The following is a 23,393-nucleotide window of genomic DNA, read 5'->3' as shown; positions in this document are numbered from 1 at the left end:
TAGTGGATACATATATAGATTTTTTCGTACAAGCACATGTTAAAAAAGTCTTATGTCAAGTCAAATGATTATGACATGAATGTGTTAATATATGTTCACCTATGTAATGAGTTGTTTATACCTAAAATAAAAATGAAACCATTTTCCCACAGTGGGAACTGCTACTTGACATTTAAATGATTCGTTTGTTCAGTGATGCTTTCAAGTTTAATCGAACACAGTGGACTTCAGTGTGTTAAGATTTTATTAATTTTAAATACACAATGCCTGCCAGAAAATTTATTTACTAAGTTTTATAATAAAAACTGGTAATATTTTTAAGAGCTTACACGGGCCCAGGGAGTACACATTACACCTTTCAGGTATCACCTCATTTAAACCTCCCAGTAAAATCTAAGTCACTTGTCTGAAGTCTCACCAACAATAAGTATTAAAACAGGAACCAAACGAGAGCAGTCTAAAGACAGAATCCATGCTGTTAAATGACCACTCCTTGCCTCACTGAAGAATTAATGATAACGCTAAAATCTAACAGAATTAACTTTACATTTTTGGAATGTGTATGGAGTTTAAGGAGCTAACACCTGTCTAAATTATTTCTAGTCGTAAGATGTTTTTGTCTTAAATGAGGGTAGTTTGTAAGACTTTTCTCTGAAAGCGATACAGATCAAAAGCTACTGCAACACAGAATTTATTGCGATATTGACATTACCACTGCAGTGAGTTCATGCCATTTCACCTTTGAAATAAAATGTAAAAGACAATATGGACATTTTCATATAGGAGTTGCAGAGCTAGGGTTATGCCAGGCTATTCTGTAAGCTCTTCATTTGCTCCCCCGTGAGCGGTTTGTTGTGAACTGGCTCTATTCCGGTTGTTTTTCATCTAGATATTGTTTCAGGTAACTGGATACCAAACCAGGGTTGAAAATTAGAGACCCATGAACCAAATTGGCTCATGAACTTATTTTTTTTAAATCAATTTTGAAAATTTTGCCTAGTGTTTAAAATGACTTGAAAGTCAATGCTTTTAGCTGAGGTGTGCAATCTCTGGGTCACCCTCAGGCCTTCCACTTCCTATTTTACCTGTCTGCCTCACACATGCACCTTTACATTTTATGCCTAGTTCCTAAGGACATCTGATTTGTAACCCTTGTTCTTAAACACTAGTTTTTTTTTCTAATGCTCAGAGGCACTCAGGAGAACTAAGCAAATAGACCATAAATACAGGCAAAAGGTCACAGTTGGCAAGTTTTCTTTCTCTCTATCTAGAATATATGTTTAAAATAATAGGTGAAGTTTATGGGACCTTGATGATTTCTTTGCTCCCAAATTATTGTTAAGTAATGAAATCATTGCATAGCAACACTTTCTGGAAAGGTAGCATGAGCACTTTTATATATTTACCTGACAGGTATCAACTCCGCCTTCTTCGTAGCCTGCACATACCATACTTTCTGTAATGTTATATTCTGGCATTTGTTGTTGGCATCTGGCATTGGATAGAAGAGGAACAACAGCTTCTTGCAATATGTCTGCAGTAGAACCTGTTCAAAATGGATAATGCAACCAACCAGTCAGCAGTGATCAACACGTACCCTGAATAAACCACCATCAGTCTTACTTCTTCCAACGTTTGACTCTCATTATCGAGTACTGTGGGTATGTAGAATACAACTAAATGCTCAACTTTCCACTTTAAAGCACATAATAAAGCCCATCTGTGGATTTTTGCCAAATGGATAATATTAAAGTATTTCTTTCTTCCCTAAGGGCTAGCAGGAATGGTGGATGGGACTAGATGGTTTTCAGGTATTTTCAGTAATTTTAAACAGTTATGGGATTGCTCATGAAAAAAAAAAAAAATCACCAACACAAAGAGTTTCATTCACGGAAATTAGCAATGGCTCAGAAATCCTGAGGCGCTTTTTATCTGGCACCTGAGGAGGTGCTCTCTCCTAGAAGGGCATTCAGCTTCTTTGTAGTGCTGTGTAAGCGAGCAGGTGTTCACTGAACAGAAGACAAAGCTCAGATGAACTGTGCCCTGTCTAAAGGCAATCAGCTTGTCATCCACATCTGCGGTGAAGAGAAAGGAGGCATTTGGGTAGCAGAGTGTACTTCCACGCTGTTTATAAAATGATTCATCCACTGAAAGCATGAGCCTGTCTTCTGAAATACTAATCCCAAAAGGAATATAAAAGAAGCCAACATCTAGTGCCCTGGAAAAAGTACTTGATAAGCACTTTCCAATAATTAGCACCTCTATTTGGCTGCTCAAGAGAGACAAAGAGATGAGGATAAGGGAGTCCATATGATGGCCAGTGTTGTCGCAAAAATGCCTCTGACTTTATTTCCAACTAAGTTGAATCCATGCATTAAAAGAATTGAGGAAATAAGCAAGTGTGTGTGTGTGTGTGTGTGTATACATGTGCATACAACTCAGATACAAAGCAGTGTATGACTCAGTGCTGTGTTGGTAAATGTTTAACAACTGGCTCTCCAGGGTTTGTCAAATTGCATGGTGTAAACACTGCAACCATGGCCAATTTCAAGGTACAAGTATGACGCTGAACACAAGTTGGGAGAATATGTGCACAAATGGCTTTTGGCAGCCAGTGCCAACAGCCCGATCAGCCAAGAACTGGAAGACTTTCACAGTTTGACAATGAACTGTAAGCTAAAAAAATGATTGGTGAGGTTGAGATGGAGGGGGAAAGTCAACGTCTCACTGTCATCTTACGAGGATCACAGATGGGCTGGTGGACATTAGCTTTATAATAATAAAAATCTTGGCCATTTTTGGTACTTGTCAATGAATAAAAAAAATAAAGTTAAGTAGATGATAAAACTCTTTGGTACAGGAAAATGTGAGCAATGTCCTTATATTTAATATTTGTCACCGTAAGTTACCAAGAGGCCAATTTAGAACACACACACACACACACACACACAAACATGCATAAACATTTCAGTAAAGTTGTTTTAAGTTCACCTATTGCTTTAATTTAACTAATATCACCTCAAGGGCAGTGGTAATTCAGTGGTAGAGTTCTTTCTTTCCATGCAGGAGACCCAGTTTCTATTATTAGCTAATAGACATCAAATGAAGTTACCACTTGTCTGCCAGTGGAGGCTTGTGTGTTGTTATGATGCTGAACAGAGGGACTAGGAAGAAAGGCCTGGTGATCTACTTCCAAAAATCAGCCAATGAAAACCCTCTGAATGACAGTGGTCCCATCTGTGTTCACGGGGTCACCGTGATTCCGGTCCCACTGGGTAGCAGCTAACAACAACGTTAGGTTCCTCAGAAGACAGGCCTTCTGGCATTCTGCTTTCAAAAGGTCACTGCCTTGAAAACCCTATGGAGGAGTTCTACTCTGTGTTCCATAGGGTCACCATGAGTCAGAATTGACGCAAAGGCAACTGCTTTCTTCTTCTTCTTTTGTGGTTTTCTGTTTGGAAACCATGCTATTAGTTAATGCTAGTGGGTCTATGCTATGTCAATTTATAGTCCTAAATATGAAATTTTTGCTATGTTTTATTCTTCCTGCCACTAGGCAGAATCTTGCAAGCTGAAGCTGAGAGGGATTCTCTTCTCATTTCAGGGAATGTAAGTGTGAGGTCTTTACATTATAAAGATTTATTTCTAAATCTTATAAATAAAGATCATTTTTGCAAATGTAACAGGTAATAATTTGCCTTTTCATGAAACTTTATGTTGCTTTACAAAAATAAGTGTTTTTAACCTTTGCTTATATTCATTTTAATAGATTTTTTTTCTCGTTAAGACAGTATTTATAATACTAAAATTAGATACTGAGTTTGGGGGACCCTTGTCTTCCCCTCTAATAAGGACTGTAGCTTGATAATACACTCTATAACCAGGAACCAGTTGCCATCCAGTCAATTCCAACTCATGGCAACCCCATGTGTTGCAGAGTAAAACTGTGCTCCACCAGGTTTTCAAGGCTGTGAACTTTTGGAAGCAGAAGACTAGGCTTTTCTGCTGAGGCACCTCTGGGTGGGTTAGAACTGCCAACCTTTCGGTTAGTGGTCAAATGCTTAGCCATTTTCATAACCCAGAGACTCGTAATACACTCGATACAATCTGGAAAAATTACAAAACTATAATAATAAAAGACTGTAACAAAAGCATGCTTTTTATTACTAAGCTTTTTTTGAGTCTGATAATTTACCTTGATAGACAACCGTCCCCCAGCCAGCAATGGAACAATTCTTTCCGGGAGGGAAAACTTGGTTTTCTTCTGGTAAACAAATAGGTTGTATATAATCTGAAAAATAAAACAAAACAAACAAAAACAACATAAACAGATATACATGCATTTCTAACAAGTTTTCAAAATCATTTTAAACATTTAATGTAAAAAAATCTCTGTATTTTTGTTTTTTCCTGTCTGAACAGTATTCACACATCAATCTTGGGGGAAACAAGCATTTCAGTACAGCACTTCTTTGACAACGAATTAGGTACCATTGAGGATCTTTTAGGGGACCCTATTTAGTTCCTTGGAGCCATGGTAGTGCAGTGATTGAGAGCGCAGCTGCTAACCAAAAGGTTAGCAGTTCAAATCCACTAGCTGCTCATTGAAAACCTTATGGGGCAATTCTACTCTGTCTTATAGGGTCGCCAAGAGTCAGAATCAACTCGATGGCAACAGTTTTTTTTTTTTTATTTATGGGTTATTTAGTTCCCTAGGAGTCCTTGGGTGGCAGAAACGATTAAGCACTCAGCTCAGTTCAGATGCTAACTAAAACAGTAACTGAAAGGTTGTTGGGTCAAGTCCACCCAGAGGCACTTCAAAAGAAATGCCTGGCAATCTCCTTCTGAAAGATCACAGTCATCGAACACCCTATGGAGCATAGTTCTACTCTGACACACAGCAGGGTGCTATGAATCTGAACTGAATGGATGGCAACTGTTTTTGTTTATTTTTGTTTTTTTTTAGTCTCCTGATTTATCTTTTGTAGTGTAAACACTGTCTTATTTCTGGAATTAATTTATATTTGAAATTTAAATAATCATGTTTTTTTACAGAAAATAGTGGCAGTTCTGTGAAAATCTTGGTAAGTCTATTTTTCAGGGTCAATTAAGGGAAACTTGGGCAAATGTGCTGAGGCTCTTTAGATTTTCTCCAATTATCTCCACATTAAAAAAGCTTTAGGAACTGTTTTACAGGGTACTTCTGGAAACAGTAACATTGGTCACTGACTTTTAAAGCCCTTCTGCAACAATTTCCAAGCTGCCTGACATTTATTAAGCACCCCTTACATGTAAGACCCAGGAGTACGATACAGTGCTTAACCTCTAGGACAGGGCTATATAACTAACCATAGTAATAGTCCCCTTTTGACAAATACTGTGATACCTGCAGACCGAATTCCATGAGAGCACAGAGACGGGAGCACTTTCTCCTAACTGGGATTGAGAAAATTTTTAGAGTAAAGTTGGGATTGAAGAGGATCCTTCGGGATAACATTTACTTTCTTTGGTGATTTTGTGCAGATTATTCAAGCATTTGGAGGAAGTCCTCCTTGCTACTCTCTTCATATTATTGGATCTCCTTTAGAAACTTCATTCCTCTTACTACTTTACTCTTAGTCCGTATCTTCTTCTCCCAGTTTATGTCTGACTCTAGCCTTGGTGGCTGATGGATTGCCATTATTTTCCCTCAGAAGTAGGGACAGCGTGCATGATCACATGACCTATTTTCTCTGGCTGCTCCTTCAAGTTTACTGTGGTAGAGGGCTCTATGAGCTTTATTCTATTAGTCAACTTGTAGAAAGCTAGATATAAACACCTTGATAAAGGTAATTGAATATGTTTCTCTCCATTCCTCAATTTTATTTAAATTATTAAGATTAAATTATTTTTGTAAGTAATTATCCAACTTTTATGGGTTATTAATGCATCAATAGCGATTATATTTCAAATCTAATTTTAAATTAATTTGAACAGATTAGGCAACTTGAAGTGATTCCTTTTACCTGTGTAATTCACTTTAAATTCCAGGTGCATCATGGCGATGTCACTGTCCTTTCTTCGTTTAGTGTAATGTGGGTTTATGACAATTTGATCTATCCGCCGAGTTACTATTTGAGGAGAAGTCAGATCTGATGTCTTGTGCAGGCCCAGGTTTGCGCTCCACTTAGAGGGCTCTAAATTTCTCCTGAAGATTATAAGAAAGAAGTTTGAGAAAACTTCTCCATCCAAGTCAGGTAGTTTCTAGAGATCTTTGAGAGAGATATTTCAGAACAATTTTTCCTTTAATTTCTCTGCTGACTTATACTTTAAAAATAATTCTTAACACCAGTGTTCATTGAAGCACTATTCACAATAGCCAAAAGATGGAAACAACCTAAAAAAAAAAATCCATTGATGGATGAGTGGATAAACAAAATGTGGTGCATACATAAAACGGAATATTCCTCAGCCATAATGAGAAATGAAATCCTGATGCATGCTACAGCTTGGATAACCCTTGAAAACATTATGCTGAGTGAAATAAGTCAATCACAATAGGACAAATATTGTCTGATCTCATGTGAAATAACAAGAATAGGCCAATGAACAGACACCGAAGTTTATTTGTGGTTACCACGGGCAGGAGGGATGCGGGGAGGAGGAGCCGTTGTTTAGGAAGCAGTGAATTTTTTTCTGGTGATGCAAAATTTGGCAACAAATATGGCTGATGTTACACAATGTGATTAATGTAATTGAGAAACTACTAAATGTGGAGTTGGCTAATGTTGTGTTACGTACATTTCTACAGTGATAAAAAAATACTCCTTAAATTTTTATGTCTTCGACCACATCATTGAGGAAGCCTTAATGAGGCTCTCACCTTTTTCTATTGCTTCTCTTGTTCTCTAGTTCTCAACTGTGGTTCTCAACGCTGGCTGTACATTGGAATCACCTGGAGTGCTTTTAAGTCATATTGGTCCCTGCTCCCCCTCCTGCACCCCACTGTGCTTTAACGAGTATGGAATGGAGCATGGGAATGCTTTTAAAATAATTTTTAAAATGAAAATTCCAAGTTTATGCTAACGTGTGGCCACTTAACTGTAACCCGTTGCTGTTGAATCAATTCCGACTCATAGCAACCCTATAGGACAGAGTAGAACTGGCCCATACTGTTTCCAAGGAGAGCCTGGTAGACTCAAACTACCAACCTTTTGGTTAGCAGCTGTAACTCTTAACCACTACACCACCAGGTAGAGGGTTCTAATTTTTTCCTGATGATTATAACAAAGAAGTTTAAGAAAACTTCTCTACCCAAATCAGGTAGTTTCTAGAGATCTTCGAGATAGATATCTCAGAACTATTTTTTCTTGAACTACTGCTTTAGATCACATTCCATGGTGGAGACTGTGTCTTGTGTTTTGTGCTTCTTCAGACAACTAGGGCAGCTGTAGGAGTAGTGGAAGGAAGCCCAGAACAGCCTCCTGTTTAAGGGGTCATTGGATTCACGCAGAGCTAAGGTAAGAAGTGAAACAGATTATGATGCTTATAATCTAATATATGTACTTGAATAATTTTCCATATACAATAAACTTGAATAGTTTTCCATATAATCTAATATATGACTATATAATCTAATATAGGAGTAATTTTTCATATACAATGAACTTGAATAATTTTCAATATACAATGTTGGCCATTGATAACGTATTGGTAAAGAATAACATCTGTGTTATAGGGCAGATTCAGTTGGATAGTGTATTATATTTTTAAAGTGTGCAGGGACTCCTAAATATGCTATTGGCCTGTAACAGCTTTACGGTAAGAAATTACTAGAGAACAGTTGGCATTAAGCCAATTTTAAGCCACATCCGCAATAAAGGGTAGCACTCAATGACTGCTCAGTATAGGAAGTGTAGGCAGAGCTACTGACTCAGTCCTCAGCAGGTGCAAATGCCTAGTTTACTATGGTATTTCAAATGTTAAAATGCAAGTCACCTACAAATGTATAAAGGAAATCATTATTCCAAGTCTGTGTCTCATTTCATCCATATCTACGTATTTATTCATCACTTTGTGTTGTTACTCAGAGGATTGTGTTTGGTCAGTAGAAGTCATCAGAAAAACCAAGGAATACTCAAGGCATCCATTGAACATCACACTGTTTAAAATTTGAGGAAATTCACCTAAGTGTTTTGTAGCAATGGAATACCTCCCATTTCTGATGGGCCACCTCTGTGCTGAAGCAGTGAATTAAAGGTTTTTATAAGAATTGGTTGTGTTTCTGACTTTGCCATACCCAAAAACCAAGCCCAGTGCCGTCGAGTTGATTCCGACTCATAGCGACCCTACAGGACAGAGTAGAACTGCCCCACAGAGCTTCCAAGGAGCGCCTGGTGGATTGGAACTGCTGACCCTTTGGTTAGCAGCCGTGGCACTTAACCACTGTGCCACCAGGGTTTCCAGCTTTGTCACAGGCACAGATTTTACCAGTGCCCACTTACATCTCCTGTAAACTAGTCACAGATAATTAAATGCTTGCTCTCAAGCGTTCAGACATTCGATTCAAGTGGGAACAATATTGCTGATAAAGTTTATAATTAGTTATGTGGATAAACAATATGCCATTTAAATAACAACTGTCAAACTTGCCCATGGAATAAAAACTCATTATTTGGATTCTATTTAGAATATATTTAAAAACAAAAACAAAAACACCCAAGAATATATTTAATTACCAGAAATGATAGTAATACCTCTTTAAATGCATTCTACATGCTTTATTCAGAAATAAGTAGATTGCAAGTTCAGAGAATTGTTTACTATAGATTTAAATCAATGTTAAATTAAGGTAATTCAGAGAAAGAGTAGCTAGACTCACAAATTCTTATCTCTTCTCTAAGTACTGTATGCCATCTGAGAACGAATAAATGTAATTACTGATATGAGAGAGCTTGTAGGTAACCAAAATTTAATAATCAACATTTCTTCTCATTATTTTAAGGTGTCAAGTAGATAACTAATACACAAGCCACAAACTGTGAAGAACAAATATATGTGCTTCAAGCTCGTGTTCTAATTAAATACAAATTACAACAAAGTTAATGGGACACATTCTTAATGATTTTCAAAATCATTACTGTGTTACATGGAAAAGAGCCCCTCTTTAATATTTGCATTTCTCCAGTGTCTGTAAGTAGCATGAAAAAAAGGTAGGGAATATACCTCCGACAAGTATCATTTCGATTTCTCTCACAAGCCCTTCTCCACACACCATTCTGTGTCTATGTACTTAACCTCCCCACCACAAGCCCAACGCCAGCCCAAGAGCCTCTATTATATCCTAAAGTAATTCCAGAGCCTTTCCTCAGTGGAAAACAGCTTTGAATACAGGAGTTATAGCCAGTGGTTCTCAAACTTCATTGCTTATAAGAATTGCCTGAGTGTTCTTTAAAAATTCAGACCCAGTTTCCACCCCCTGGGATTCTAATGTGGAAGTCTGGAGTGGGAACCAGGAATCTGTGCTTTGTAATCACTGTTAGGGGGTGCTGAGCAATGTATAATCTTTCTAGCTTTTCCATTCACCCAAAGCTGAGGGGTGGGAGAAAGAATCTGTAGTGGTTTGAATCGTGTCTCCACACAACTTACGTTTTCTTGGAACCTCAGAATGTGATTTCATTTGAGATGTAATTGAAGATCCAAAATAAAATCACCCTGGATTTGGGGTGGTCCCCAGATCGAATCCCTGGCATCCTCATAAGAAGAGGAGAGGTCAGAAGGAGACACAGAGAAGAAGGTCATGTGAAAATAAATAGAGGCAGAGATTGGAATAAGAAAGGTGTCTACCAACTAAGGAATGCCAAGGATTACTGACAGCCTCAAGAAGCTCAGGAGAGAGGCATGGGGCAGTCCCTTCTTCAGAGCCTCCAGAAAGAACCAGCCCTGCTGACACCTTGATTTTGCACTTCTGGCCTCCAGAAGAATAGTGAGAAAACAAACTTATGTTGTTTAAAGCCACCTAGTTTGAGGTGAATTGTTATGGCAATCCTAGGAACCTGATATAGAAACCTTCAGGGAAATCAGTTCAGATGCAGAGAGGGAACATATATTTTTAAGAATTCCTTGTCTTGAAGACTCTATATTCTATCAAAGCAGGGGAGAGCTGGGAGGAGAGGAGACATGTGGGGCTGGGAGAAAGAAGTAACACCACAGAACAGGCAAGCCCCAATCCAGCAGAGAATGTACATAGCAAAAACTGGGCACCGTCAGGTGGGATCAGCACAGATTGAGGTCATTCAAGGTATCTAGCAGCCTGCCCTTTGGGGAAGTTGCCCACATTTCTGTTGCTTTGCACTTGGTTCACCTTGGACTGCCCTGTTCTAACAAAATGTTGCTTCTAGTAGCAAGAGATAGAGAGACAAAGGTGGGGAGAGTAGAAAGAAATACATTCCTAATCTATGTAACCTCAAGACTAGCACAAGTACCTGGCACACAATTGTTATTGTTGTTAGGTGCCATTGAATTGGTTCTGACTCGTAGCAACCCTATGTACCAGAATGAGGCACGACCTGGTCCTGAGCCATCCTCACAATCATTGCTATGTTTGAGTCCATTGTTGCAGCCATGTGTCAGTCCATCTCATTGAGGGTTTTCCTCTCTTTAGCTGACCCTCTACTTTAGCAAGCAATAAATGCTCCATAAGCAGAGAAGAATGAAGAACACCAAAGACACGAGGTAATTATGAGCCCAAGAGACAGAAAGGGCCACATAAACCAGAGACTACATTAGCCTGAGACCAGAAGAACTAGATGGTGCCTGGCTACAACCGATGACTGCTGTGACAGGGAACAACACATCAGAGAACCCCTGAGGGAGCAAGAGAGCAGTGGGATGCAGACCTAAAATTCTCATAAAAACAAACAAAAAAAAGACTTAATGATCTGACTGAGACTAAAGGATCCCAGAGGTCATGGTTCCCAGACCTTCTGTTAGCCCAAGACAGTAGCCATTCCCAAAGACAACTCTTCAGCAAGGGATTGGACTGGACTGTGGGATAGAAAATGATACTGGTGAAGAGTTACCTTCTTGGATCAAGTAGACACATGAAACTGTGTGGGCAGCTCCTTTCTGGAGAGGAGATGAGAGGGCAGAGGGGGTCAGAAGCTGGCTGAATGGACCCAAGAATAGAGAGTGGAGGGAAGAAGTGTGCTGTCTCATTAGAGGGAGAGCAACTAGGAGTATATAGCAAGGTGTATATAAGTTTTTGTATGACAGACTGACTTGCTTTGTAAACTTTTACTTAAGTAAAATTAAAAAAAAAAGCTCCATAAATGGTGTACTGGGTGGGATGAACTAATGTTATTCCCACTCTGTGTGGCTGTGTGCTGGTATGTAAATAACTTCACTGCTCCAACCATCAGAATGTCTATTGGTAAGTATTTTACATTGTATTGTACTCTCAACGTGGTATGTTGCTGTTGTTGTTAGGTGCTGTCGAGTTGGTTCCAGCTCGTAGTGATACTATGTACAACAGAACAAAGCACTACTTGGTCCTGTACCATTCTCATCTTTGTTGCTGTGTTTGAGTCCATTGTTGCAGCCACTGCATCAATCCATCTCACTGAGGATCTTCCTCTTTTTCACTGACCCTCTACTTTATCAAGCATGTTGTCCTTCCCCAGGGGCTGGTCCCTCCTGATAACATGTCCAAAGTACATGAAAAGAAGTCTCACCATCCTTGCTTCTAAGGAGCATTCTGACTGTAATTCTTCCAAGACAGATTTGTCTGTTCCTCTGGCAGCCCATGTTGTATCCAGTATTCTTCACCAATGCCATAATTCAGAGGCATCAATTCTTCAGTCTTTCTTATTCTTTTTCCAGCTTTTGTATGCATATGAGGTGATTGGGTCAGGTGTACCTTAGTCCTCATAGTGACATCTTTGCTTTTTAATACTTTAAAGAGATCTTTTGCAGCACATTTGCCTGATGCAACGCGTCTTTTGATTTCTTGACTGCTGCTTCCATGGGCATTGATTGTGGATGCACGTAAAATGAAATCCTTGATAACTTCAATATTTTCTCCGCTTATTATGATGTTGCTTATTGGTTCAGTCAGGGGGACTTTTGTTTTATGTTGAGGTGTAATCCATACTGAAGGCTGTGATAGTTGATCTTCCTCAATAAGTGCTTCAAGTCGTCTTCACTTTCAGCAAGTAAGGTTGTGTCATCTGCATATTGCAGGCTGTTAATTGAATCTTCCTCCAATCCTGATGTCCCATTCTTTTTCATATAGTCCAGTTTATCGGATTATTTGCTCGGCATACAGATTGAGTAAGTATAGTGAAGGATACAACCCTGATGCACACCTTTCCTGACTTTAAACCACGCAGTATCCCCTTGTTCTGTTTGAACAACTGCCTCTTGATCTGAGTACAGGTTCCTCATGAGCACAATTAAGTTGTTCTGGAATTCTCATTCTTCATAATATTGTCCATAATTTGTCATGATCCACACAGTCAAGTGCCTTTGCATAGTCAATAAAGCACAGGTAAACATCTTTCTGGTATTCTGTGCTTTCAGGCAAGATCCATCTGACATCAGCAGTGATAGCCCTCATTCCATATCCTCTTCTGAATCCAGCAGAAGTGTGTATAAAGTAAGATAATTAGTATAGAGCACCACAATATGTTAAATGGAAAAAAAAATCTCAATTGAAATATTTAGAGTTCTATCAAATATCAGGAGACCCTGGTGGTATAGTGGTTAAGTGCTACTGCTGCTAACCAAAGGATTGGCAGTTCAAATCCGCCAGGTGCTCCTTGGAAACTCTATGGGGCAGTTCTACTCTGTTCTATGTGGTCACTATGAGTCGGGGTCGGCTCGACGGCACTGGATTTGTTTTGTTTTTTTATCAAATATCAAAAACAAATTTTTTTTTCTATCACTAAACATGGCTGAACAGCAAATGCAGCACGTTTGCCCACTACCCACACTGGGTCTGGGCTCTGCTACTACTTTTGAGCGGAAAAGTGATTCTTAAGAGGATTCTTAATTCCAATTTTTAAGGCAAGTAACACTCAGGATGCCTCTGAAATATGTGTTGTTGCCATAGAGTAAGAAGATTTTGGAAAATATCAGAGATAGTTAAAAAAAGAGGTAATGAGGCTATTAAAATGAGGTAACGATGGCCAAGTTTTTACAATTTGAGCATCATATAAAATCATGTAATTATTTCAATTAATGAAATAAGTTATTTATGAAAGTCCATGGGTCCATACAAAATTCAAAAGATGAAAGTTGAAATAATGTGCACAGAGGCAGTTGTACTGTAAAAAGAGGGTGGATAACAGAAATTCATATATGTATTTTATTTCTTCCATTAAATATACATCTGTTTTTAATATATAGATATGCACTTGTTTAAGTGAAAGTAAAGAGAACTAGGTATAGGGAATGATGAGCAAACCAAAGAATCCTCAGCATCATTTGACCTGGTGGATTTCCCCTAGAAATTTAAGGAAGCATCTTTGAACAACTTTCTTCACTTGACTTCCAGAACTGTCCACATGCTTGGGATTTTCCTTTGGTTTTATTCTCTACTCTTTTTCAGTCTTTTTCTGGCTCTATTTCTTCTCAAATTCTAAATGTTAAAATACTCCAGGGCTGGGCCTTTTGCCCTCTCATTTCCATCCATACTCATTCCATAGATTATTTTATCCAAATGCCATGATTTGAAATACCAGCTACACGCTGATAACTCCCAAATTGGTATTTCAATTATTCAATTCTCCTCTGAACTCCAGACTCATATTCCCATATGCCAAAGGGCCATTACCCCTTAGAGGTCTAACAGTAAGTCCCAAATTAATATATAAAAATAACAACTCTTACTCCCTTTCCAATCTTGTTTTTCCCATCTTTCTCATCTCAGTAAATGGTACCAACACTCACCCTGTTGCCCACATGCAAACCCTTGCTTCTTCTCTTTCTCTTACTCCTTACCTGTGATCCATTAGTAAATTCAGATGACTCTATCCACTGGAACTTACTAATGGAATCCAGCTACTTGTCCATCTTTGTCAGCCACCATCCTAGTGCCACCACTGTCTTCCCCTGGTTGGTCTCCCCCATTTCATCCTCTCCCTCTTCCAGCAGTCTCATCTCTGCATCGCAGCCTAATTAGATTATATTATTCCTCTGACCTCCAAATGATTTCTCACCCCAAATGGTTGACCTGCTTGCTTGTTAACCGAAAGGTTAAAGGTTTGTGTCCACCCAGAGATGCCACGAAAGAAAGGCCTGGTGATCTACTTCTGAAAATCAGTCATTGAAAACCCCATGGTGCACAGTTCTACTCTGACACACATAGGTTTTCATGGGTCAGAGTTGACCCAACAGCAAGCGGTTTCCTGTGTCTTCACCACGGCCTATGACCTGGCCCTGCCTTCTGTGTCCAATCTTGTTCCTACCACTCTGCCAATCAGTTTCTTGGCAGCAGCACCAGGGCTTCTTGTTTTTGGATGAAACTATATTAGTTTCCTATTGCTGCTGTAAAAAATTACCACAAAATTAGTAGCCAAAAGCAGTATGAATTTACTGTCTTACACTTTGGAAGTTCTAAAATCAGGAGTCAGCAGGGCTGTGCTCCCTCTGGAGGCTCTAGGGGAGACTCTTTGCCCTTGCCTTTGCCAACTTCTGGTGGCCACATGCATTCCTTGGCTTATAGCCTCTTCCTCGCATTATTCCAACCTCTGCTTCTTCATCATATCTCCTTCTCTGATTCTCTCGCTCCCCTTTTCCTATATACACATCCTTGTGGTTACATTGGGCCCACATGGATAATCAGGGATAATTATTCCACCTCAAGACCCTTAATTTAATCAAATCTGTAAAGCCATTTTCGCCATGTAAGTAACATATTTACAGGTTCTGGAGATTAGGATGTGGCATCTTTGTGAGGGGCATTATTCTGTCTACCACATACACCTACTTCATTTCTACCTAAGAACTTCAAAGGGTCCTGTTCCCTCCCCAGCAATTTGCATAACTTTCTCCCTCACTGTGTTAAGTCTTCCTTCAATTATTTATTCAGTGAGACTCTCTTCAACCTATTGTCCCAAACTGCTCCTCTTGCTTCCATCACTCTCTTTCCAGTTACACGAAAATGTTTATTGAATGTCTTTCTGCCCTACGCTATAATGCAAGCGTTATTAGGACAATGACTCTGTGGATCTGTACACCAATGTAATACAAAATTTAAAACAATGCCTGGCACAGGGTATGTGCTCAGGTAATTTCATTTTATTTAATGAATATGTGCAAACAGAAACTAATTCAAGAGTAGGAAGGGTTGAGCACCACTAGTGGTCACACACAATATTTGGGTAAGGGGGGGGGTGGATTTTTATGTCAACCCACATTAGCATAAGCAGTTACACCAAATAATCGAGGGAAAAAAAAGGTTCAACAGTATGAGGCAAGATGATGAACTAGTTCTCAAAAGAGAGGTAATTTCGGAGATCTGATACAAAAATTTCGAGGAAATAAAACTTATGAGTTGACTAATATAATATGATACCTGCTAGTAAAAAATACGTTATTAAAAATAGTGCTAATAGAATAAGTGTCAAGGAAATAGGTTATATAATGGGACCAAGGGGAATTTAAAGAATACATGATTCTAAGGGGGGAGACAGTAGATTGGAAATGGATAAAACTTGTGAGAAAGGCAAAAATCTAAAAATATTAATGATACAGTAAGAGATTTTTAACTACCAAGAGATGACTACCAGCTCAAACTTGAATTACTTTAGCAAAGAAACCAAGTCCTGCACCCTAACAAAAAATAAGTAAGTCACTAACTTGACCTTGAAATCTCTACTGGCCTAAGGAAATGCTCTTCTTCTTGGTCTGCAAATATTACTCAAATCTTCAAAAGGTATCGTAGCATTTCTGCAACTTGAAGAAGATAATGTATTAACTATTAGTCTAACCCACAAAAGCCAAAGGAATAGGCAGATAGAGAAATGAATTGAACCCATGATGTTTATGTTTTAGAAGAGATTTAAATAGAAGTGAAATAATTTTTTAATTACTGTGTTTGTGTATGTTCTATGTCCTCCTTATAGTGCTTAGAGGATTCAAATAATTCAAATGTTAAATTGTAATTGCAGTATTGATTAACCCATTGCAGTATCAATTAATGTTATTTTATAGTCAATGCTTAAATGTTTAAAAAGTTGGTTATCAAAGTTTAAGTAGGTATACCAGTTTAATAAATTTAGCACTAAATAAAGTACAAATAGTAGTGTGTATTTTTTGAAATTGCCCAAGACACCTTATTTATGAGATCACCTATCTGAGGAACATTAACCCCTATTTCAAGGAATTGTTTCAGTAAGAAATAAGGTAATTCATGTGATGTACTTGGTCAGCTCTGAAGAGCTAAATTCAAAAATGGAAGATTGGCAAGAGGACTCTCTTATGGCTGATTTCATTACTGATATTTTTCTATTTGATAAATATGACTCAGACTGTAGATCTATCTATACATGACTGTCCAACCAAGCGACTGAATGGCGGTTGCCTCTGGAATCAGGGATGGTGATTGACTGGCAAGGAGTATGAGGGAAATTTCTTGGGTGATAGAGATGTTTTATATCTTGATAGGAGTGTGTAGCACACAGCCGGTATTTTCAAAACTCATCAAACTGTACATTTATAATTATGTATTTAATTGTATGTAAATTTTACCTCAAGGAGAAAAAAGAAGGGCAAATAAATATTGAACTCTGGTAAGTTACTTTACAGAGTAAAGCAATCTCAAACTACTTTTTATTGTTGTCTAAACCTGAGCATAGAGGAAGCCTGGTAGCAAAGTGGTTAAAATAATCGACTTCTAACCAAAAAGTTCAGCAGTTTGAACCCATCAACAGCACCTTGGGAGAAATATGTGGCAGCCTGCTTCGGTCAAGATTTACAGCCTTGGAAACCCTATGGGGCAGTTCTACTCTGTCATATGGTGCTGCTATGAGTTAGAATCAACTTGACGGTAGTGGGTTTGGTTTTGGTTTTTGGAAACCTGAGCCCTGGTTGTGCACTGGTTAAAAGCTTGGCTGCTGACCAAAAGGTTGCCACTTGGAATCCATTACTTGCTCCTTGGAGACCCTATGGGGCAGTTCTACTCTATCCTGTAGGGTCACTATGAGTCAAAATTGACTCGATGGCAACAGGATATGCAGCACATAAGTAAATATACTGTGAGTTGTAAGAAAAGCTTTCCCATTTTTGGAGATGGGAGTTATATGGTATGTGATTTGAATTGGAAGTATTATGTATATATATGTATGGGGGTGTGTGTGTGCGTGTATAGCATAATTTTGAATTTATTTATCTATATATCTATATCCATCTGTCTCTTGAGAGAGTCTAGGAACAAAGATGCAGTAACAGTAGCAATGAGCGTATAAGAACTTATTTTTTGAAATGTAGAAGGAAATAAGATTAGCTAAATGGAACATGGGCTTCTTGGAGAAAAAATGTTGATTCAAGGGCTAAGGCACAGAAAGTACAAGATGAATCTGGAACATCTTTTTTTTTTCCAGAAAGTAAAGAGGTATTCAAAGACTAGGGTTACAACAACATGGACATAGGTGCAAACATGAAGGATTTCCCTTTGGCCAACTCTGAGAAAAACTGAGCCAGTGAATAAAAAAAACCCTAATAAAAGAAAAAACCTATTGTATAAAATAAAAATCTCTTGAGTCTGTATTGATACAAAAATCAATGAATATATAAATAAATGGGCAGGGGTGGCAATTTCTTTCTTACCTATACTATTTATAGAGTTCAAACTAATAAATAAGAAAGAATGATGGAGTTAGAAAAGCATTAATAGATACTAAAATTAATGGTTCAAAGTTTGATGGGGAATAGGATATTTACCTTGTTTTGATGGAGCTTCCCACAAATTACTTAATTCAGTGCGTGCTCTGCAGTAGATAGTAGAAGAGCCGGTAGATACCATCTTAACCAAAACCTGGACAAACAGACATCATGTGCCTCCTGATATCATGCACCTCCTGATATCATGCACCGAGAAGAGGTAGAGCTGCCCAAAGACATGCGACCTGAATCTAATTCTGAAGAAACCTTAGATAAATGCAAGTGGAAGGACTTTCTACAAATTGGTCGGTATTCTTCAAAAACAATAAAGACGAGAATGACAGAAAGACTGAGGGACTATTTGAGATGAAAGAAGATTAAAGGGAATAACTGCTAAATGCAATGCACCAGGTTTTTCTGTGGCAAACAAACAAGCAAGCAAATAAGCCAAGGGCATATTTGGAAAAGTTGACAAAAATGAGTATATATATCGTGTACTAGATTATAATTAATTAATTATTTAAAAATTAATTAATGTTACATTTTCATGACTTGATGATTATCCGGGTCCTTAAAAAAATACATGGAAGTATTTATAAAGATAAAGGGTACAATATTTAACATACTATCAAATGGTTCAGAAAAATATGTCTTCAGATGTGGAGAGAAAGGGAAAAATGAAGCATAGAGTGTAAAATATAAACACTTGGTGAATCTGGCTAAAGGTATACAGGAGTTTGCTGAAATATTCTTACAATTTTTCTGCTTGTTTTAAATTATATCAGTACAGAGAGTTTAGAAATGTATTGGGTGTCTACTGTGCAAGACTTGGACTCTTCTTTCATGAACTCTCCTGTGAAGGTTCATTAGCACAATAAAATCTGTATTGTACTGTTTTATGACTTAGCTTTCAAAAGTACTGCAACATCTTAACTATCTTAGGAGGTAGATATCCTTGTGATCATGCTGCAGATGAAGAGACTAAAGCCCAGAAATACTTAAGTCACTGGTCTGTAATCACACATAGGTCAGTAGCATGTTGTTAGTAGTTATTAGTTGCCACCGAGTCAGCTTGAACTCATGGAAACTTTATGTGTAAGAGAACGGAACGTTGCTTGGTTCTGTGCTATCTTCATGATCGTTGCTAAGTTTAAGTCCATTGTTTCGGCCACTTTATCAATCCATCCCATTGAGGGCCTCCCTGACCTTTGTGGACGCTCCACTTTACCAACCATAATGTCTTTTTCTAGCAATTGGTTTTTCCTGATGACGTGTCCCAAGTAAGCTAACCAAAGTCTCATCATCCTCACTTCTAAGGAGCATTCTGGTTGTATTTCTTCTGAGACTAATTTGTTCATTATTCTAGCAGTCCATGTTATGTTCAATGTTCTCCACCAACACCATAATTCAAATGCAGGTGAGCAGCATAGATAGATAGAATCAAAACCCCATCCTCTGATTCAAAGTTAGTCTTGCTCTTTAGATTATAGCGAAGTTGGCCCATAACCTTCCAAAACTATCTTTTAAGGTTGGAGAAGAAGATAGTTCGGGGAGAGAGGAAGAGAACTGGCCCTGGGACATTTAGGATCATCCAGGAGTACTGAGGCAGAGCGATGAAAATGGAAGTGTTGACAATAAGAAAGAACACAGGAAACGAGCTCTCCAATTAAGCCGTCTTAACCACCTGCAGCCTAAAACATCTGGAACAGGTTTACATTGAGGACAAGCCCTTGTGTTATGTGATTTCCATAAGTTGCTTTATCTGTATTATTCTTTTTATTAGAAAATTAAGCCTTTTACTATACAACTAGGGTTTTAAAAATGTCAAATAAATGGTATTAGCATATTGATAATCTGTTTTTTGGTAAAATTATCTAAAGTTATATCCGAAGCCTGCTTGTTTTGTTAGAGACATGAAATAGAAAGCAAGAAAACTCTTGGCACCTAGAAAAGAAATAATGCCATTGTAGAGGGTGAGAAAAGTAAAATACAAGGTTGGAAATAGTGAGGATAATATTGAGTTCGTTGCAATTCTATTACAGCTCATCTTTGCTTGTGTTCAAATTGAAATCCTGTGAAAAGACATTTTATTTCCTCTATGACTGAACATGTGTTTATATTAGAACAATGGTTTTTCAATTTTTTGGTATATTTGTGGTTTGAAAAGCTGTAATATTGGTATCATTGACCTATGCTAAGCACATCCGTAAGGTAGATAATTGGAAGATGTCAGTGATATTAGTGCAAGCCTGGCTGACATTTAGAAAGCAAGAGCTCTGCAAGAACATCAAACAGAGGAATGTACCAAATCCGAGGTTTAATACAGGAGCTTGCTAACTTACTAAGACTTACATATGTACAAGAAGAATCTTTAGCTAAAAATACCCTTTATTTACTATACAACTAGGATCTAGATGTTACCCATCTGTGACATGCCTGAGGCAGGGAGCATCATGTAGACAAGGGTTAAAGCCGGGTTAGGGCAGGAGATAGGAATATCAATGGTTATAGACGTTTGTTACATTATGGTTGGAAACATTAAATATAATTATCAGGAGGCAGCAAATTCAAGAAGGTAGAATTTGTATATGGGAGAAGCAGTAGTTTTGGCACCTAGACACAGGGCTCAGTTCACAATCAGAGAGAGCTTTAGATGTAGATCTGGATAGCGCCGTTGGAGGTCAGCTGGTTGGCCAGCCTGAGATCTGACTGAGGGTCCTCATTCTCTGGGTTCCTAGGATCATGCATTTGAGTCGCCCTCTCTCAGCCATGATGGCTATTTAGACACATACTCAATCCATTAGCGCTCGTTCTTCCTGGCCCTCTTTAACTCCCCCCAAAACCTTCCACAATCCTGTGTCAGATAATTTGTCTTCATCCACTCAAGAACTTTCAATTTCTGTGTCGATGGGGAGAGTTAACACTTTTAACCTGATTAACCATTGCTCCTGCTTCCATGCCTGAGCGCACACGGGTTCCTTCCTCAGGAATCCTGACAGCTGGCTATGGAGGGGCTTATTCTACTCCTCACAAGTAGGTTCATTCTCTGGAGACCTCTCCTACTCATTCAGGGCAGAGGAGTCCTAAGTCAGGGTTTAGGAGTCTCTGCTGAGAATTTGCATTTCTCGTAAAAGTCACCAAGGGATCTTGTTAAAATGTAGATTCTGATTCAGTACATCTGGGGTTGAAATGCAAGTTGTCAGCAGGGGGTCAAACTGAAAATAAGTGGTTAGAAGCCCTGCTTTTTATCTGACCTAATTCAAAACTGCTAGAATGTGATTATCTAAAGAGGTAGTTCCCTCATGTAGAAGTAGAGAATTAACATATTCATGGGCCCACAATTATTGATTTTCTCCTCCTTTTGTTCTCCACCCTTTATCCGCTCGATTCATTCCTCTGGTCCTGCTTTAAAACCAAAACCCAAACCCACTGCCACAGAGTCCATTACAACTCATAGTGACCCTATAGGACAGAGTAGAACAGGGTTTCCAAGGAGCAGCTGGTAGATTCGAACTGCTGACCTTTTTGGTTAGCAGCTAAATGCTTAACCCCTGAGCCATCAGGGGTGGTGCTGCTTTAGGAATGGCTATTTCAAGGGGGGTGAAGATATACCCTTGCTTTAGAATTCGACCTGGATTTTCTCATATTAATTACGTTATAGAAAAAGAGTTTGATATGGTGGATATTAGTCTTAATTTTTAGTTAAAGGAAGTATCAAACTAAATCTGACTTGAGAACTAAGTTTTATTTATTTATTTTTATTTTTAATCCTCGTGCATAACAAAGTGCTTACTCATGAACTTCTAAAAGCAAAATATATTTCTAACTTGAGGGCTACCTATACATGCTTTTTGATACTGACACTTTGCGGATGATAAATATTGGCCTCATTGAATGCTGTTGTTGCTGTGTGCTGTCAAGTGGATTCTGACTCATAGTGACACTATAGTACAGTGTAGAACTGCCCCATAGGGTTTCCTAGGCTGTAATCTTTATGGAGGAACCCTGGTGGGGCAGTGGTTAAAGAGCTCAACTGCTAAGCAAAAGGTCGGGGTTGGAACCTGCCAGCCATTACGCAGGAGAAAGACATGGTGGTCTGCTTCCCTAAAGATTTCAGCCTTGGAAACCCTATGCGGCAATTCTACTCTGTCCCACATAAGGTCATTATAAGTCAAAATCCATTCAGTGGCAATGGGTTTTGTTTTGGTTTGAATCTTTTCCAGGAGCAGATCGCCAGGTCTTTTTCTCCAGAGGAACTGCTGGCGGGTTTAAACCTCTGACCTTACGGTTAGCAGCTGAGTACTTTAACCATTGCACCACCAGGGCCCCTTTTACTTAAATGATAACCAGCTTAATTTATAGATAAAATGCTAATTTCACACCCTTAAATGCTTACCTTGTGAATCAGTTAAAAAAAATTCAATTTTTATGTATGTGGGAAACAGTACTTGATGAAAATATCTAATGAGGGTTTGTAATGACTTGAAAGTTTATAATGTCATGAACAGTAGGAGCATTTCCCTGGGGGGTGGTTTGGAAAGCCTGTATGAAACGGGCTCGCTCAGTGATGTCTGCTGTAGCGAGGTGGCCTGAGAACAGACCCTGGGACTCACCCGTATACACAGTGTGCAGCGGACACCAGCCAGTCGCTGCTGACAAGAGAAGCGCCACAGAGTAGTCGACCATTATAATACAGAGCAACGACCCAGGGCCAGGCCCCTTCTTCCGCATTACTTCCTCCGACGATCTTCGGGCTGACTTCTCGAGCCACCAGTTTCTCCCCACATGCTAGCAATAGCATTGAAAAAGAAAAAAGCATATATTTTATGTATTTTATTTTGATGAGTTTCTTTTAATCATGAAAATTGAGTGGATCGCTACACAATAACTTCAAGTGACATAAATATTCTATTCAGAATTTTAAACTGAAGACCTGGAAGAGAACATGACAAAATATTGACTTACTTTTCTGGTTACATTGCAACTGTATCAATGAATCCTGCAAACACTTTTGACTGTAAGAAAAGAAGGATATTTTCAAAAATTGGGAACTTAACATTTTAAAGTAAAGCAGCGCAAACAAGCGTATTTTCTTAGCAAAAACGACTTTGTAACATAAGTATCACATATGAAAACTCAGAAAGACTGAAACACACAGCAGAAAAAGTCTGGTGTAGAAGTCAGACATGAGTTTGCATTCGTACTCTACCGCTGACTCTTGGTGTGATTTTGGATAAGTGGCTCACTATCGCTGAGACGCTTTTCTCGTTCATAAAGTGGGAGTAACAGCACTTACCTCACTGGAATTTTGTGAAAATGAAAAGAAATATATGTAATACAATATCATTGTGTCTTACCCACAGTCACACTTGACAAATGATAACCCAAACCAAACCCGTTGCTATGGAGTCAATTCCAACTCATAGCAACCCTGTAGGGCAGAGTAGAACTGCCCCCTGGAGGTTTCAAGGAACAGCTGGTAGATTTGAACCGCCGATCTTTTAGTTAGCAGCCAAGCTCTTAACCACTGA

General features: G+C 38.6%; 1 protein-coding gene across 1 annotated transcript in view; it reads right to left on the bottom strand.

Annotated features, from left to right (window-relative positions):
* TMPRSS15 (transmembrane serine protease 15) overlaps positions 1-23,393 on the bottom strand; it is a 143,427-nt gene that overhangs the window by 3,370 nt on the left and 116,664 nt on the right. Inside the window, exons 21-25 of the mRNA XM_049858502.1 lie at positions 22,828-22,877; positions 22,476-22,650; positions 6,006-6,187; positions 4,196-4,291; positions 1,407-1,546 (exon numbers count right to left, since the gene is read on the bottom strand). Of these exons, the coding sequence (XP_049714459.1) occupies positions 1,407-1,546; positions 4,196-4,291; positions 6,006-6,187; positions 22,476-22,650; positions 22,828-22,877 (643 nt within the window). The remainder of the gene's footprint in view (positions 1-1,406; positions 1,547-4,195; positions 4,292-6,005; positions 6,188-22,475; positions 22,651-22,827; positions 22,878-23,393) is intronic.

The sequence above is a fragment of the Elephas maximus genome, chromosome 18, assembly GCF_024166365.1.
Source record: "Elephas maximus indicus isolate mEleMax1 chromosome 18, mEleMax1 primary haplotype, whole genome shotgun sequence".
NCBI classification, from domain to species: domain Eukaryota; kingdom Metazoa; phylum Chordata; class Mammalia; order Proboscidea; family Elephantidae; genus Elephas; species Elephas maximus.
Note: the sequence above shows the minus strand (reverse complement) of the source record. Positions and strands in the feature narration are given on the sequence as shown.